General features: G+C 32.4%; 1 protein-coding gene and 1 long non-coding RNA gene across 3 annotated transcripts; both read left to right on the plus strand.

The window, feature by feature from the left end:
• The first annotated feature begins 37 nt into the window (after positions 1–37).
• Positions 38–15,439, plus strand: LOC110119331. The gene is made up of 2 exons (XR_007224246.1): positions 38–5,772; positions 11,626–15,439. It is a non-coding gene; the product is annotated as an uncharacterized LOC110119331 (long non-coding RNA).
• Positions 15,440–15,881: 442 nt separating this feature from the next.
• On the plus strand, positions 15,882–18,870 carry LOC105665817 (tetratricopeptide repeat protein 31). 2 transcript variants are annotated; one of them, XM_012309215.3, is made up of 5 exons: positions 15,882–16,168; positions 16,371–16,580; positions 16,649–16,802; positions 16,881–16,981; positions 17,068–18,870. In XM_012309215.3, the coding sequence occupies exons 2-5, from the start codon at positions 16,431–16,433 to the stop codon at positions 17,308–17,310; spliced, it is 648 nt and encodes a 215-aa protein (XP_012164605.1). In that variant the 5' UTR covers positions 15,882–16,168; positions 16,371–16,430; the 3' UTR covers positions 17,311–18,870. The 2 variants fall into 2 exon arrangements, with proteins under 2 accessions (XP_012164605.1, XP_012164604.1); XM_012309214.3 differs by having other exon boundaries at positions 15,884–16,158.
• Positions 18,871–19,834: the final 964 nt, after the last annotated feature.

Here is a 19,834-nt window from a genome sequence, read left to right on the forward strand (position 1 = left end):
ATAATATAATATATATAATATAATATATAATATAATATATATATATATATATATAATATATATATATATAATATATATATATATATATATATATATATAAACTCGCACATCACGAAGAACCTTCAATGCTGTTGTTGAAAAAATTTGCGTGTAAGTCGAGGATCTCTCTTCTGTAACTGATTTCTGCGCGCGACTGTGATGATCTGTTCGACTTACGTTGTGTGATCGTGAGCGATCATCGGGATACGCTTGCGTGCTACTTCGACCAATGGTAACCAGATTGATAAAGGATCTTTTTAACGACAATCGGTACAATTTGAAGGGAAAGAAGAAGTATAAGAATAATGGAAATAAAAGAAGAAAAAGCCAGTAGTCCATCCGAGGAGGAAGAGAGAGAGAGAGAGAGAGAGAGAGAGATAGATAGAGAGAAAGAGAAAGGGAGAGAAAAAGAGAGAACAATGAGGAAAAAGGGCATTCGCGAGAACTAGATATTATGCGTGAACTGAAAAAACACAGACACCTTTTTTTCTTGAGAAGAAAGAGCTCTGTCCTCCAATGGAAGATAGGAAGAAGAAGAATAGGGAAAAACGAAGAAAGAAGATAATAGAAAAAAGTAATTAACTCTATATAATTAGTTACTTACCGTGCGCGCGTCCAGGTGCGCACTTCCAGGTGTGTCGTCCAATTTAACATTTAGATTAAAACAAAAAGAAAAAATCGACAGTGCGAACGCGAGAACAGGGTCCAAAAGGTAGAAAAGGGCTTATCACGTGCCACGTCCTGAGGACACTGAGTTTCTTTTTCCGTCGGAAGGAAAAAGAAAGAAGACTAGTACAGAGACTGTCCACGAGCTGCCAGGAATCGTATATATGATCTGCTGCTCGCCATTTTCTTTCTTTCTTTTTTGTTCTCTTTGTTCCTCCATTTCTGATTATCTTTTTTTTTTGTATCTTTCTTTTTATCTTATTTCTTTGTTCTCATTTGTCTTGCTAGAGAAAGAACAAAGGGAATCTTTAACTTTTTCCGCTAAGAGAGAGAGACTATGTTATATGCATCGTAAGGTTAGAACGATTCTTTGTTACTTCTTCGTTCTCTTTTTTGTTTCTTCGCCATACGGCCCACTTATTATATCAGGGACTCGATCTGTGTATCTTGACTTAATAGGCAAAAGAATGACATAACTTGGGAATCTATCTTATAACAATTAAAACGAAAAAAAAAAAATAAGCGTAATAAAACAAAAGAGAGGAAGGATGAGAATACGTTAAGCACTCTTTTTAGAATTATCTGCCATAAGAAAACGAATAAATCAATCACGTGCGGTTAGCTATGGCCGCACTTTGCGCTTCAGATATCCACGAAAGAAGCAGCAGGACTAAAGTTTAGGGAAATGAGAATGAGACGAAACATAAAACTGGCTTCGTTCCTTCCAAATCACTCGATCGCTCGTAGTGGTTCCAGTTGTGTGTATCGTTATGCTAGGATACATTCGTTTTATACGATTTCATAACTATTGTTAGCCATTGAAAGGCAGATGGTGTGGAACCATCACCGATATGAAATGAAAAATATTTAACAAACAGCAAATTAAAGATCCCCCCCCAAAAAAGAGTAAAAATAAACTATAAATGAAATGAGAAGAAAAACGGTAAAATCGAAATATTAAAAACGAACAAGTATCATATAGTAATAATTAATCGTCGTCAGCGATAACTATAATATACAGTGCGTTGTACAGTATATGCCAATTTATTATACGTACGAATGAATACCTTATTCGTATAATTATTATTATTATTATGATGACAGATACTATTAATATAATTATTGATGCTATTACTACTATTATTGTTCGGATAGTTAGAAAGATAGATACAATTTGAAACCTTCGTTGGGGAACTTGCAGTTACTGAACGAAGGAATCAAAGAAAGATATTACATATATCAAGCCAATTTCAATTTTCCATTGATATGTAACGAAAGTTTATGATGTTAATGTTTCTAATATCCTTTTGTCTGTTTACTATGATATCATTTTAAACGCATAAACACGATGAAAGAATTTTACGTAGTAATTTTAAACGTATCCTTTTTCATTCTCATTCTTTTGTCTCTTTTTTTCTTCTTTAAGACGATTTGTATATAAGATGTGTGTCTTTCTACTTCACGCTTGCTTTGTTTCACATTAAGTAAACATTTGCAGTTATTTGTGAGTGTTTTGTGATAGGAAGTGAAGAAAGTGAAAGACGGTGATAAAGAGGAAGGGAACTTGACTCGTATTAATTCGGTATATTGCGCATATATCGTCGTTTGTATGAATGAAATATAATACTTAAAAAGTTTTTAAATATCAGTGTACAGAACTTTACACTCTTACAAGATACGTGTTTCGACTTTTCTCTTTCACATAGTTAATTATTCTAAAGTATAAAAAAAAGATGTTGATTCGTAAACATTTTATGTTGCAAGTTTTAATATTTAAATCATTTTATAGCAGCTTTTTCTGATATATTGTATAGATATATATATATATATACAAAATCAATTAAAAAAATTACTCGTTTAATATGAAGTTTCGTTCGTTTTTTTTTTTTTAACGTAATACGAGTCGTTTCTTTTTTGCTTTGTACATATTTATTTAGCTTCGTAGAAATTTAATTTGAAATTTATTAGTATCCAATTGATCGGAAATCATTTAGTTATTACGATTGTTTTTTTTTTCTGAAAATTAGAATATTAATAATGAAAAGTAAAATTAAGTTTCTTTTAAACGAAAAGGAAAGTCTGTATTTTAGTTTTATTGAAATATTGTCGTGCATCGTAACTTGCGCGTCTAGTTCTCTTTTTTTTTTCTTCTTCTTTTTAACCAATCAAATATGTTATTTGTAATTGATTTATTTACTGACGAACATCGTTCGATGTTTTCGATCGTCGATGGTTTTAAAGAAAATGCAAATAAATTGCATACAAACGATTAGAATTCTATGTGTTAAAGGTATCACCGCCTTAGTAACTTAATTTAGTTGTTGTATTTTTAAAAAGACATACTTTTATCGTAGTCTTTTAGTACGTTGTAGAATAATTAATTATGTTTGAAGTTGTATGCAACGAGTCGCAAGATTTCATTGTATTAGCTTAAATTTGTTAGTAATGTAAAATATTGTTTCAATCGACTAAAAATATTCTGAAGCAAAGAGAAAAAAAGAAAAATGTTTTGATTGTTATTTTTCATTTTATAGAGATTCTTCGCTTGCTGCTCTTAAAACTCTCTGTGCAATGTATTCAACTCTTTTTACGTACTATATTTATATTGAGTGGCAAAATTAACGAGAGGAAAGTTACTAAATATATTATAACCCAAATCTTTAGAAACCTTGGTTTGAAAAATGCATTTGATGCGTTTGATGAAACAAAAACGATAATAATGAATGATAATTTTGAAATGTTAGATGATATTTCGTTATGAGAAAAGAAAGGTAACTGAGGGCCGCTAAAATATGAATGGCACAGTGTTGACAAGTATTTTCTACCGATTGCAACGAATTTATAAAATGCAAAACAACACGAAAAGAGCCTGTTTAGAATAAAATAATTTAACCTATTTTTATATATGAAAATATACGTATAAGTAAATAAATGAATAAGCAAATAAATTAAATAAAAAATTAATTAATTAATTAATTAATATTATACGTATATACGATTACAGAATCTATCGTGTGTGTGTTCATGAAGATAAACGAGGATTGTAAGAACATTAATATCGAAGTATATATGATTGTAACTAAAAGGTACGGGAACTCGTTAAATATATGTCGTTGTGATTCGATTTGAACTACGATCAGTTCATTTGTAGATATAAATGATAGGGAATCTTATTTTTGCTCATTTTTTCCCCCTTTGCATTTACAAAAACAAAAAAAAAATGTAATAAAAATTATAAAATAATTAATTTATGCGTTTCCTTTCACTCTCATTTCATTTACACTTCACTGCGTTTTATAGCGTAGCCGACGAATAACGGAGAAACAGAGAACGAAATTATAAAATTCAACAGGTATTTGCATAACGCGCAAAAGAAAGGAAAAAGAAAAAAGGAAAAAAGAGAGAAAAGAAGCTCCCGGTGTGTTTTTTCAATACTGTCATGCTGTGCCATACATATCCACTTCGGTGTACGATGGTTCAGTAAAAAGTTTGTATCTACATTATGAATATTGCGACTTTCCTTTTTGTATTATATTCGCGCATTGATTATTAAACAAAAGAAATTATACGTAAGGATATTTTCAGACCATTCCTTTAATATAAATAATACATTTTGGAATGCAGTTGTTAAATTTAAAATAATGCTGTAATGGAGTAATAATCTAAGAAACGAAGGATTCGAATTATTAATTATTTATAAATAAGTATCATATTATTTAAGATTTTCCTTGATTTTTTTCGTTTAATTTCGATTAACCTTATGTATGTACAGTTTTTCTCAAAATCCCACATTCTTTTAGTCTAACAATCAACGCATGTACAAATAGTATCGATCAAGAGTGTAAAATATCCACCGATCATTCAGACATTGCAACGATGATAGTACACGTGAGAGCAAGTCCATTATTTAATGGACGAATCGATGGAAGCAGAAAACAGAATGCACTAAAGAGACTGAACTAGAAGAAACTCGGCGCGTAAAGGAAATACCTAAAAATTCAAGTGCAACTTAAGTAAACCCTGCAATAAGCGCGTTTCTAATTTGCGCCGCGTTTCTAACAAGAGAGTCAGTATACGTATATTCGACGGACTGAAATACTTAATGAAAGATGGGTGAAACAAGAACAGAGTTCTTGTCAGAGAAGAATGGAACCGTAATACCGAACTTGTCCCATGATCAGCATTATCAGGATCGTGTAAACGTTTGAACGAACGACAAAACTATCGGAACAAGTAGTATTTGTACAGAAAGTAATGTCTTTGCGAATGTAAGTGCTCTTAACAATGCATTTGATAACTCGTAACGATTAGTTCCGATTGCCGATAGCTCCTTTATCGGTTTCATTGCCAGAGCTTCGAACGTGAAGCAAACCTTTCGAAAATTTCGTTATTATTACTATTCCTGCATTTTATTTTTCTTTATTTCCTTTACGTTGTATCAGATTTGATCCCTCAACATATTCGATTCGAGAACATTCGATTAAGCTTCATGCGTATGCGTTCACCGTGTGCGATTCCTAAGAACGCGTTTTAATATCGTCGAGTATGTTTAGGAGGAAAGATCGTATGACCAATACATGTCTTCGAAGTTAATAAATATAATTGACATTTAGATCAGTATTTCGCTTTCACTTTGTCATTTTCTTTCTCTTTATTTCCTTTTTTTCTTATCCTCCACTTTTTTTCTAAATATTAATTGTTATTCGATATCGTTAGATTTCACCGAGTTCGAAAACTTTCTTTCCATTGTGTTTCATTCGTCCTCGAACGAGCATAGTGCCTTCTTTTCATTCCGTTGCGAATCACTCTCTCTCTCTACTCGGTGTTATCGGATAATCGTATTCGCCTATATGTATTTGTATGTCTGTTTTCATACCGTTTTCTACGAATTACATACGTAAAGTATGCTACGTATCTTTTTCTGTTCCCCTTTTCGGTTAGTTTCTCTAGTAATCTTTGCCACGACAGAATAATCATATTCGGATCGTTGAACCGACGGAAAATCGCGATTCGATGATTCACGCTTTATCGCTGATCCTCGGAATCATATACGTAGTGTCTTACCATGTAAGTGTCATTGAGTGATATTTAACGCGAAATAAGGAAAGAGTAGGAGTCGAGGTTCTCGCGAATCAAACTTTTCGACCACTATATGTAAATTCTATCAATTATGACGTCTGCTCCAACTTTTCGTCTCTCTCTCTCTCTCTCTCTCTCTCTTTTTTTGATTTATTCAAAGCTTAAGAACGAAAGAAAAAAGCAGAGAATCCAAGTGCCAATTTTAGCAAAGCGAGAGTAAATGACTATACATATATACATATAATACACGAAATATATATATACAATATATTTAGCGTAATTTTACGTACATTATTTCTTACGTAAACGATATTAATACGTACCAACGCTGATAAAGGAGGAAAAGTCTCAAGAATATCTTTGTTTTGACGTCGAAAAAAAAAGAAACTCGCTAAAGATACGCATTAACGAGCTTCGAAACCGCGTCATAGACGAAGAAAGAATCGTTTACCCCTCCTTATTTCCTCCGTACTCACGGGGAAACGTATCATTATCGAAACAACGTACATTTAGATAAATTTTTAAAAAGAGAATTATCGTGTCTTAGACGAGAAAGTTGTATGGAGAACTGGGAAAGAAGTGAAACGGTGTACAGCGCATGGGTATTCAAAATTAAGTCCCTAAATAAATGTCATTGGTGTTTATCGATTTTTCTATACTTCTCACGGTCTCCCTTTCTCTTTCTAAATGTTCAATTGTTAATCGTCCAATGATTGGTAAAGCATCGCGAATGAGTTCTGCCAGTTTGTCAGCGTTTCGAATATTCTTCGAACATGGTCTCCGTAAACGAGGTTTCTTCTACTTTCGATTATTCTTCTCGCGAAGGGCTAGAAAACTCGTCGGTGTTCCTGCTAGTAGAAAATTCCTCGTTATAGTACTTGGATGAAATTGAGAAACTTTTGAACAATCTGTGAACGTTTCATGAAAGTTTTCACTTGTTAAAGATTGACTACGTTTTAAATGTTACTTAAAATGTACTATAAAGTGAATATAATAAAAGTGTAATACCATTAAGAGAAAAAAAAAGTTAATTTAAAGGTAAAATTAACATTAAAATATTTATAAAATTTCTCCGGCTCCAAAGAAACGAAGAAAATAGCGCAGCAGAGATTAAAAAGTTTGAACGTTTATTATGTACTACTGGAAGTTTATTTTTGTTAGTCGATATCGTTTATCGTGGTTTTCCTTTGATTAAATTCACATTAAGATACGGAACAAAGTTAATGATAGGTTACATCAGTTTTTTCTTCCATTCTATGTCTTCACTGCCTCTTTCGGCTGTCCTGGCACAACAGACAAAATTTCTCATTATATAACGACTCATGAATGTACTGTTCCATCGTAATCGAAGCGTAGCCAAGCGAAAAGGACGATTTAAACGGAAAATCAAAATGACTCGTAAGACCCGAACGTCTTGTCGTAACCATGAAAAGCGTATTATCTTTACGAAGAAAGATATTCAGTTTTAAAGATTATTTGTAAAATATACAAAGTTTGTACTACTTTGAAATCGCTCGCCAGAATATTATAAGCAACAGGTGATTTTTCATGAACGTCCATTGAAAATTTAGGCGACACGATGTTCGGAGTAAAATAGAATTTTTTGCGTGAACTTGCCTTTTGTCGGCTCAATGCGCGTGATTTATCAGAAAATACGAAATAAATAGATCATCGAATTTTGTAGTGGACTTTAATCCTATTTAAAATACGATAAACTGTACTTAGCAATAGATTTATGAAATCGTTATAATATTTTTAATTTAAGTTCGTTATTGTAATAACTTAACAGGTATTTTTGTTAGGTAACACACGTTATGTTTATAGATTGAATAATAAATAATATTTGGTCATTACTTACGATCATTATGACATAAAAATATTATATTCGGAATAGGAACACTATCTCGCCGCTTTTAATGGCCTTGAAATATGTTGTCAAAGCGACCATATCACCATTAATACTACGTGTATTATTTAACAATTTATTTCATACATTTTTGTTCTCTAAACAATTTTTCGAGGACGTTTGAGAATATTCGTTACCTTTCTGACCAATTGAAGGTCATAATAAAGTGCAACATTCCAAATATCCATCGATTCATCGAAAATTATTTCGCGCTGACGTTGCTGACCACCTAAAGGCGATCAGATACTATTCTAACCTAACTTATAACATAATCTCCCTTTTTAATTATACGATAGTAAGAATGGTTATCTCTCTTATTAATAAGCCATCGTAACCAGAAAATTGAAGTTTTTTACGAACATTTTGTTAACTAAAGTCGAGCGGCGGTTGTATGTATAGGAAAAAAGTTGTTTAGAACGTTGAATTTGACAACATATCTCAAGCTCATTGGAATCAATAGGACCGTCCCTATTCCGAATAATTATCAAAAATATATGTGATTTAATTGTAATCGTAGATATTGAATTATTAATTTTTTATTCTGTTCAACTTCAGTCTTAAAGTTGCAATTAAAAGACGGAAATATCAAACACAGTATGTAGCTATCTGGGTACGCAATTCAGATCCGGTTCCTGACTGCACTATCCATCATTTTAAAAGAGTACACATGAAAAGAACTAGTATCTCGGTGAAACATACATATCACGTTTTGATATATCATTCTTTTTGCGTGTTAGAATCATATAACAAACTTTCTAAGTCCATGTATACTATCCGGAAATAGTAAACCAAAGAAGATTACATGTTCGTATAGAAGAGGTTTCATTTCCGTTTATTTTTATCAATTCAGACAATTAAGTTGGAAAACATTTTACTTATATATGCGATACAGCGGAGTATGTCACTCCGAACCGAGCGAATTAAATAGTTTATTAATGGATATATAGATCGCGTAACTAGTTCGATATCGCGTGCATGCATACGTGTGATTGCCGGCAAAAAGAGAGTTCTGATCGCATTCTTTCTTTTTCGCTTGACACGTTAGGCGTGACGTACGTAATACACGTATTGTACGTACATACATAGTCTGTTACACTGACATCATAGTTTCTCGTCGAAACACGATTTCAAATCATTACATGGCGAATGCTTTTTAAAAAGTACCGCGTACAACGAACAAATTTTCTAATGTTGCTTCTCGAAAGAAATATTCCCAACGAGTGCCTCGAATTAGATTCTTTTATCGTTACAACTTTAAATCGTTTGTCATCGTTCGTAATAAAGAGGGGGAAGAGAGAGGGTAATCGTGAAAACAAACGATTGGACAAGAGAATGGGCATGCGCCTGGAATTGTTGCTTAGTATTGTTATTATTTTTCTTCCCTGCTAACGTGGTAGCTGGTATACATATAAAGCATTGCCGATGAGTGAGTTACCGGGTGAGCGTTAATACAGTAGTGCCTCATTAACTGGCCGTTGCTATCTCCACTAATCTTTGGAGAGAGCCTCTGGTGTTACGTATGCGAAACAACAACCAAATACGTCAGGTATCTGCATTTCACTCATATTTAACTGATTATAAAAAGGAAGATACTGAAGACTTCTTAGGAGTATATCTTCCCTATAATTGATCAAATAAGATCCTGAGCCGTGGTTAATTAGCGAAGTACTACTGTAACGCGTCTGTTTATCGCGTAGTACTATATTTTTTGACTGTGATGTTAGAATCTTTGTAATGACGTAGGTTGCGTACAGATTTCGTTCGATGATGATTCAGTGTGGCGGAGTTTCTCATAAGCCGAAGACCTGTTTCGTCCGCGACACGATGCAGTGGAACCTTATTTTGACCATCGCCATTTTCTCTTTTCGTTGATTCCATGTTTGTTGTCTGATTTCACACAATGAATCGAAGTGTTAGTTTCTTTGATACGATGACATGAAATGAATTGTTCGTTCGCCGTTGCCTTCAAATCGGATGATGCAGTATACAATATCGTGCAATGGATACACGCATTTCGCAATTCTCATAGCTTAATGAATGCGTTGAGTATATCGATAGAAGATAAATGATCTTTGAATTTTTCCCGTATATGAGGTGGAAATAATATAACGCGATCGTAAATGGACCAATGTCCATTGATATAGTCATACTCAGAAACGCACCGTTTTGTAAAACTATTTTAAATCTTAAAGTGCAAACATTATTAATTTCCAAATCGAGATCTTTTATTAAAACTATATGATAATCTTTGTTGCTACTTGCTCAATAATAATAGTCATATGAAAAATGAATCTGTAATTGTTGAAAGTTATAACATGTATACTTTTAAAAAAGATAAAAAGAAGTTAATATCTCACGTTCCTCAGAGAAGTTTGAAATCCTCATTTCCCAGAAAACGTTTCGAATTATACACTTGAAACAATGTAAATTAATAGCTCCTAATTGATTTTTCGTGCGTGTTATATCGTTTCCATCTGATACACACTGGAAATTAATAATAAACATTATCACTATCACGACAAAACGTCGATGCCTGAAGTTTAGATAATTATAACGATGCGTCGTACGAGCTGACCTTTGGGTATGTGCAAATCGATTCTTGCGAATGTGCAACGTAGAGAATATATATTGTTGCATAACCTTACCATAGAATTCGTGTTAATACTTGTGTATCGAGCATGTGTCGGGTAGAGGAGGAGCGACGTTTAAAATATATCTAAGAGGTTAGGTTGTAATGAATTCATCATTTTTCTGTACATAACGTTTATTAATCTTGAAGATCTATGCGATATTATTTGTATAGTACATGAATAACTTTAGGGGTACATATAGATATTGGATGACTTCAAACTTTACTCAAATACATCATGAAGCTTCCTAATTGAAACGAAAGAGATTCGACGAACATTTATTTTGTACCGGATAGTTGATATTATTAGTAACATAGTATATCGATCGATAATAACTTGAAAACCAAATACAAGTAATACTCGATCTTTTTCGTTTGATAATTCTTTTCGTCCCGTTATATTGAGGTCTTCGAGGAACTTACCCAATTATGAAAACCTTCTATTGCCATGAAATACTTGAGCGAGGAACGAAGTCTCGGGCTAAACGCAAAAGAGGAAACTTCGTGATACGCGAAAAAGAGAAAGTACAGAAAACGCGTAATGACTAAAGATCACGTATGACTGCGCACAATATTTTGTAACGGTGAAGAAAATCAGAAGAAATCATGAAGGACGAAGAAACATGATTTTTATTACCCATATCAAACTAAGGGTTAGCTCGTAGAGATAGTAGAAAAGTAACAGCAAAAATATAAAAAAAAATAGCAAAAAGAATAATAACAAAAAATCAGGGACCGATGTCGTAATCATAAAAAAATGTATCAAACTCGATTTCGTCGGCTTCAATGACGAGGAAAACGACGATAATTGCCTTCTGTTCATAGGACGATTACGAAACCGATCCCTCGCTGTGTACCATCGAGAAACACAAAAAATATGTATTGCATACTATCAGGGAAGTGTTCTCTAAGTGCTTATTAAGTATGTATGTATATCACCTCGCGTACTCGACGACTGAATCGATTTATAGAATATGGTGACTTAAGAAAACGTATGAAAGGCAGCATGACCGCTTCGGCAGCTTTCATTGTCCTTGTAAGGACAACGTCGTCCTTACCGATCGAGGTCAATATTGTCTTTCGACGATCGAAAACGAGCGATTCCTTTCCATTATCTGTGAAAATGAAGAGGAACAGAGAGAATAGAATGACGACGACGACGATATAGAAGAAGGAACGAAAAGCGTTGTTTTTTCCTATTCTCTTCTTTTTTATCTCTTTCCTTCGGTTCGCACTCGTGTAGGTCCGATATGACGAGTAAAAATTGAGGTACAACAATCATACACACAATGCGCAAAATACGCAGGTATACAACACAGGGCGGTTGGACGATCCGACGGGAATGATTGTCCCATGGATAGGCGTATAATGTAACCCGTGACTCTTTTTATTGACGACGACTGCATTGCCCCCCCCCTGACAAAGGCTTGTATATTCATTATATAGTTGTATTTGCGATTATTACCTATGCATATATATAGTATATATATACAAAGGCAAATGGATGTGGATAGAGAGAAGAATTTAAATATTGTTGGCGAAGAATGATGAGAGTGATGAACGACCGCGTGGAACATTATCGATAAGGGAAGAAAATGATTTAAATCGATTTATGAACGATTATAAATGGAAGAAGTGATGCGTCGTATATCCCTTTCCGATTGCCCGAACAATTACGAGATACACGGCTGGGGGAAAGGAAGAAACAAGATCCATTCTTTCTTTCTCTGTTGATTATATTCCAATTCGCTTCCTTTTTCTCGTCAAACTCCTCGTTTCTTCTTTCGCTAATTATTGCAATTACTATTATTATTGTTGCTATTACGATAACTATTATTATTACCATTCATTATTATTATTAATGTTATTACGTACATATGTTAACCTTTCGATTGAGTTATCTTCGAGTTTTACATTGGGACGTGCAATGTTGCGGCATTTTGAAATCAATGTTCAATTCCAAGTGCAAATAACCTGTTGAGAGGAAAAATTGCGTCTTCTGTAAGAGGGGAACATTTTTCTTTCAAACGTCAAATGCATGAGACACGCTAAAAATTAAAAATTATCAATGATTAATTGGCAAGTCATATCGACGTCAGTAGCTGAAATCCTGACATCGTACGGTGAACTTCATATTCAATAATGTAATTAAACAACACGAAACATTCGGCACTTGTAAGTTCATCGAAAGTACAAAACGAGTATCGATTATTTGAATTGTTTGGCCGATTGTTTGCATCCTATAAACGTGTTGCATACACCTCAATCGAGTAGTTGTTCATTGAATCATATCATTCGAATAGTGTAAGCAGGTGTTTTAATCAAAAAGTATAACAGTCTAGATAACGCTCGTGTGATATATTATTTCTGTAATACAATGTTCCGTAATAGCTGTGGCTGTTCGGGATACGTCGCACGAAGTCATTAGGGGATCGTTCGCTAAAACGTGAAGTTGCCGCTCGATCAAACTTGCTCTATACTTGTGTCTCAATTTCGAACTAATAAAAACACTAGTATACCAGCGACGTATTTCAGTTTTGATAGTTCTCATGATATATATATATGTATAATTTTCTAATTGCTTCGATTAATATTCTCTTCCATGAATTCTTGAATACAATTTTTGTTTAAAACATTAAAAAAGAAAATATGTTAGTAACGATGTTAAGGTTATGTCTTCAGCTACTACCGAGATACATATTTACACGTAAACGAATTCAATGTTTAATGTCTAATTAGTACCTAAAATAATGTGTGTTTAGTACAATTGAGTTCGATATTGGTAGACATTCTCCGTAAATATGATCATGTAGCACCGTTGTAATGCGCGGAGTAAAGCGATCTCTCGTGTGTCTAAGAATTGAAACGTGCCTGGTAAGTGGTAAGATGATCATAAGTTGTCGACGAAGCATGCAGCTTATAGTGTAGTAGTTGGTAGTAGCAACGAATACGGTGTATCGGTAGAAAAAGAGCGAAAACTAGAGAGGAAGTAAGAGAAAGAGGGAGTGAGATAGAACTCGAGAAAGAAAAAGAGAGCAAAGGGCAGAGAGATCCCTTTTCTATGGTGGACTCTCCGGTTCGTTATTATCGGCGAGTGACGCACACAGAACCGAGACACTATTGCGCGAAACAACTTCCTCCATTTCCTGCTACGATTCTGTTTCACGCGTACTTCCGGCCGTTTCCCCCGCATGCTTCTTTCTGTTTTACTTGAGAGCAAAAGAAGAAGAAAAGTAAGAATCGTGCGTGTTAAATTAAATACGCGTGCAAGTATCGAACGAGAATAAAATGAAAGAAACTAGAATGTCACTCAAAACGTGAAAAAAACGAAAAAAAAAAGTAAGAGAAGATGACAATGAGAGAACTTGCGAGCGTAATGGAGATATGATTGACGCATAAAAAGAATGATGATGTTCTTTTTGCCGAATGAAGAGAAAGAGAGCGAGTATGTCAACAAATTTTAATATATATATATATATATATATATATATAATATATAATCATACATATAATTATATATATATAATATATAATTATATATTATATATGTATGTATTATGGTACATTGTGTTTTTTTCTTGATGACGACTACTGCTTAACGATTTATTGATTACGACGACGATTATGGTGACAACTATATGAGAGAATGTAGACGGAGTATGTATAAAATGTATTTTAAGCGTGGACAAAACAAATATCAATTTACACTTACAATTTACAGTAACGAATAACAATACTGATGTGGGTTGTGCATAAGGAAACAAAAGAAAAACAAAAAGGAAAAAAAAGTTGAAAAGCGTATCGTAACACGGCGAATGGAGAATCGGATCGACTCAACGATCGAATCGCGCACGTGATTGCGCGTAGAAAACGAGTTTTCGTCCCGGTGCGGATTCATCTCTTTCCTGCTTGTTCTTTTTTGTTCTGTTTTGTCGCGTTCTGCGTGCATACTTAAATCATCCTGTTCTCACTTAAGTCAACCGTATTCCATTGTATCCAACAAACTTGCGTAACATTGTTTCAAAATCAGTTCATTTCTTTGTTGAGATTTGGTGAGAACAGGCAAGCGAAATTGGACGATTTCTAATTGATAAATATGTTTTGTATCGAATAATAATCATTTCTCGACATATGTGTCTATTTCACAATTTGTTATTAATTTGCATCTATTAAAAGAATGATGGAATAAAAAGAAAAAAGGCACGCAGGGAAAAGTGGAAGAAAAAGGAACGTGCAGGTGGATAGGCGTTAGCAAATTAAAACAGGAGTGCCAAATCATCCGTGACTTCCGTCCCACTTGGGCAATAATAAGTACAGCAACTTGGCGAGAAAGCAAATGTTTGCCATTTGTCCTCCAATAATCGTAAGAATTCCTAATCTGTCCGCTGTATCGATTCTTTTTTTCATATTGTGCTCGAGAAATGGCCACTACATCCGTTATTTTCGCTAAGATTTATTCATGGCCGAAAATATCGTGACGATGTATGTATTAGTAGAGAACAATCGAGCAAATGTCATCGAGTTAAGTCATCGAAAAAGAAAAAGAAATGAAAAATCGATCCGAAACTACGGCTTTACGATAAAGGTTATTGCTCTCGAGCGATCGATGTAAATAATCGATCTGGATAAAGTAATTTCGACACTCGCTATTAGTGCCTGTCGTTTCGTCGATAATCCGAATAGAGGTTCATTTCGTCATTAATGTCGAGAAACCTCAAGTTCCATTCGTCGAACTGACAAAAAATGAGCTCGTATTCGATTCTCCATTTACTATGAACGCTCTTTATTAAAAAATACAACGGCCGTGATTCATTTTGGCGGCTAATTAAGCAAAAAAAAAAAAAGAAACTAAAAAAACAAAAAAATATTTATTCAAACGACTTGCCAGTTTCGTTGCACAGTATACACGAAGTAGGTTCGAGCATACAAAAAAAAGTAAATAAATAAATCAATAATAACGGAAAGAGATCTATAGATTATGGATTAAATGAATGAGTTGCATAGTTATTTGAGATGTTTTACGAAATATCGATGTATATATTTTAAGTTTGTATTATAATGCCCCCACTTAATTTGTATGAAATGGAGAATTTCAAACATTAAAATGATGACAAAAAATATCTTTGTATTTCCTTTTCTATTTTTTCTTAGTCCTTATATTCTTTCGCCGTTGAACGTTCTGCATCACTCGAAATTCCTTGCAAACTTTTCTTGCATAAGTTTCATCGTACGTTAAGAGGAGTTGTATGAACATAACATAGATAAATAAGTTTATATCTTTATTTCGTTTTATCTTCATCTTACATTATATCTGATCTTACATAATCTAATTTAATAATCAAAAATGTTTCTCATCGAAACGTAAATATAAGCGTAACCTTTTATTGACAACTATTCAATCGCCTTTTTAAGATCGTGTCACAAAATTATGCTCACTTTGTGAAAATCGTTAACTCATTTTTATACGGATGTCTCTTCAACAACATCCAATTCTTTCAAGTATCAGAAAGAATAGAATCAACGTCTGTTCTTGTTCTAGTTAAACTCAACAAAGTACTACAGTTTGCAGCTGACGACCGCGACGACCGGGTAGAAGGCTTATGCGCAGTGCAGTATCACATGTCAATGCTCGCTGCGCATGTACTTACCGGTGAAAAAGTCATGGCAGGTGTTTCGGTTGGTTCTTATTGTTGACTATTTCTTATATTTAGATAACAGGTTACTTAGAACTTTCCCGAAGGACAATGATAACGCGTATGTTACATAATTTAAAAAACTTATTTTAAGTAACCGATTGCCAAAGTCATTGTAAATTATGTCGAACACACGAGAAGCAGAGGTAAGCATTTGTAAGTTTCATATCTATATTTTAGTATTTACACTTTTTATTTGGTGACTACATAATTGTATTTATTGTTTGATAATCAGAATGTAAAATTTTATGGTATAAATTGATACAAAATGTTATATTAATGATATTATGTTGTGTGAAAGAATTTAAAGTTAACATTGCAGTGATTTACTTATTACATTATCTCAATTTCATTGAAGGTACAAATCTTCAAGGAACGCGGAAACGCGTGTGTGAAAGAACAAAAATATGAAGAGGCTATGTTTCATTACACTCATGCCATTAAACTAGACCCACAAAATTATTCTTTGTATAGTAATCGATCATTTGCATTTTTAAAATTACAACAATATCATTTTGCAATGGAAGATGCATTAATGACAATTCAATTAAAACCTAATTGGACCAAGGTGCAAGTGCTTTCTATAAAACACTTCAATAAGTATATTATAACATAAGTATATCCAAAATTTTGTAGGGTTATTTTAGAAAGGCTGAAGTAGAGTCACAAACCTTTCGCTTCAGTGAAGCACTTCAATCTTACAATAAAGCTTTATCCTTTCAACCAAATGAACCAACAATTTTAGAAGCAATGAATAGAGTAACACAATTATTAATTAAAGACAAACGAGGTATAACATTTAAGATATTCAGATAATTATAATGAAAATGTCTCATATGAGGTTTTAATATGGTAAATTATTTTGTAGCTGATCAACAAATACCCTGGCTTGGTGCTGGCGTTGGTATCATACTTGGAGTAATAGTTGTAATTGCTGATTATGTTTTTACAAATAAACCCACATTAACGGTATATGTATCAGTTTAATATTCTTAGAAATCAATGTTAAGATGAATGCTTATAATGGTTATTTCATTCTTTTTCATTGGATGCAGCATCCTCTTTTGATGGCCTTATTAACGATGTCTATAGCAATGCTTGGTTTTGGCATTGCAAAGGGATTCCGTTATTTTGTAAAGTGTCAAAGAAAATCACTTTTGGAACCTCCAACGGATCTCTTTGGTGATAATAAAGAAGAATTTGATGATGTTGAAACAGAAATGAATAACGAGAAGGAAAAACATTCAAAGTATAGTAAAGCACAAGCACGACAAAGATTCAGGAAAGGAAAATCGTAGTGTGCTTTGATACTAATGATATTAATAATGACTTACATACATTTTTATGTAAATTTTAAATTGATACACTTTTTAGCATCTCGAGAATGCACTGAATGTTTATGATCAATGTTATTGCATTGACAGAAGGTGTTATTGGTACTGTTTACATTTTATACTTCAGTTACCGTTAAACAATTTTAAAGTATTGAGAACATGTGCCAGAATTTCTATATTTCCCTATATTTTATGTTTAGAAATTTTTATATAGAGCAACATTTCCTAATTAATAATTGAGTCCATCTATTACAAATATAATATTTTAATCCTTTTGAGATGTATCACAGGAAATAAGGCTGCAATGATAATATAATTATTGGTAAGTTATGTAGTACAAATAACTCTAAATTTCAAATCATAAGAAGATCTTTAATCGTTATATAAATTATATTAATATTTAAAAATATGAAATGTTTCAATTTTGATAAATATTGGCGAAAAGTAATTTATGCCATTTATACTTTGTCATAGTCATATCGTAGAATCAAATAATTACCTTCATCTAATTCATACAACGAATATCTTATTCTTAATATAAAGAATAATTATTTACACACAACTTTTTGCACTACTTGTCACAATAAACGTAAGAAATATTCTAACTAAATATAATCGATCACATAACAACTGTTTAATTTCTTGTTTGATATAATAACCAATGAAAATTCAGAATTTCTTAATATATGCATTTAATATACACATATACAATAAACCATATTATTTAAATTTTAAACATTAAATATATTGCATACTATGTCTCTATTACAAGTATGAATGTGCATAAGTTAAAACACAATTAATATTAAATTTTCCAAATACACTTCTATAGAATTGTGTATATCTCTTTTATTTTAATGATTTTAGTAATTCAATACTGTTGCTAAGTATCCAATAATTTTTGATATAGATATGACTTATAGTAAGCTTCATCTCATTAAGTTACTTCGTGAGAACTATTTATGTGCATAGATTATATATATAGATAGGAAAACGTGAATATTTAATAGTAACACTTAGAAGCAAAAATATTAAATTCAGGAATTTCATGTAATTATTTGATGTGCTTCTATTATTCTTTAAAGTCGATTAGATTAAATTATTGAAATCTATCGAATTTTTTCGCAAACTAAGCTATTATGTGACAATTACACTATATTATAACCCTTTGTAAATTGACCATTTTCCCGTACATCATTTTAAAATTAATCGGCTGAAATATGTATGTATATTGTCACTAATATCGTATTTCACCTCCGTAAAAACATGTAATTAGCAATTATACATAATAATGATAATTTTTTATTTAACCGCAATACATATACTATACTCAGTTCGCTAGGCATTATTATATTATTCTTCCATTTAAAACCCGTTATGCGATGAATTATCATATTAATTCCAATGTAACGAATCAATATCGTAGGAAATGCATGGCTGAATCTCTTGTAAATTAATTATTAACATTATTTATATATTATTCAACTACGAATATAATGAGAATACATTTTCGTGTATATTAAACCTTCAAAATTTTTGACATTCCATACAAAAATGAAAAAAATAGAAAAAAAAGTTTTATATTAAATATAATAAATACATCATATATATATTTAACAATACATATTGTACAAAAATTATTATATGAATTTTTTAAATATAAAATTGTTGTATACGAAATACAAAGAATACATACATATATGTATGTACAATATGTATCTGTTCTTAATGAAAGATGTTAGTGATACTAACACGTTTTTCTCAACCGCACTGGCTGTGCGCCAGGTGCTCCGAACTCAGTTATCCGTAGATCACTGAGAGCTCATTAAGCAAATTCAAATACAAGCTGTTACTTACTAAGTACATACATATTCTTTCGAATTGTTTACGATTGATATATATACAACAACGAACATAGATATATAGTAGTTCTGTTAGCATAAAATATTTGAATGAATTGTAGAACATTGAGCCTCGGACTATTAGCACATGTTATCTTCTCTTGAATAAATATTAAATTTGCTTATACGTTTATACGCAATTGTAAGAAGTAATAAATATAACAACGCAATAGATCACCGCAAGAAAGTTAATGAAATAGATCAAAGTTTATGATGCCTACATAATCTGTAAATTTTCGTTGAAAAAATAATATTAATATATCAAGCAGTAGGTTTTTATAGAATATTAAAAAATCAATAACTTTGTTATAGAATAACGTTCTTTTATTTATTAAAACGATTAATCTATTTTTAACTTCTTATGACGTGTGAAACGATATAATTACTTGAACAAGTCGTAAATTTTACTAACGAAATTGAGATAAATTATTTTTACTATATTTTGAGTATGTTTCCCTCTTTTGTGTCTCCATCTTATATACGATCCTGATGACAGACTATTCACGGTACTCTCTTATGCGCATGCGTTCATTGACGTTTACAAGTAAGCAAGCATTGTACAACCGTAAAATGTTCAGCAGGGCTAC

The sequence above is a fragment of the Bombus terrestris genome, chromosome 6, assembly GCF_910591885.1.
Source record: "Bombus terrestris chromosome 6, iyBomTerr1.2, whole genome shotgun sequence".
Taxonomy (NCBI): Eukaryota; Metazoa; Arthropoda; class Insecta; order Hymenoptera; family Apidae; genus Bombus; species Bombus terrestris.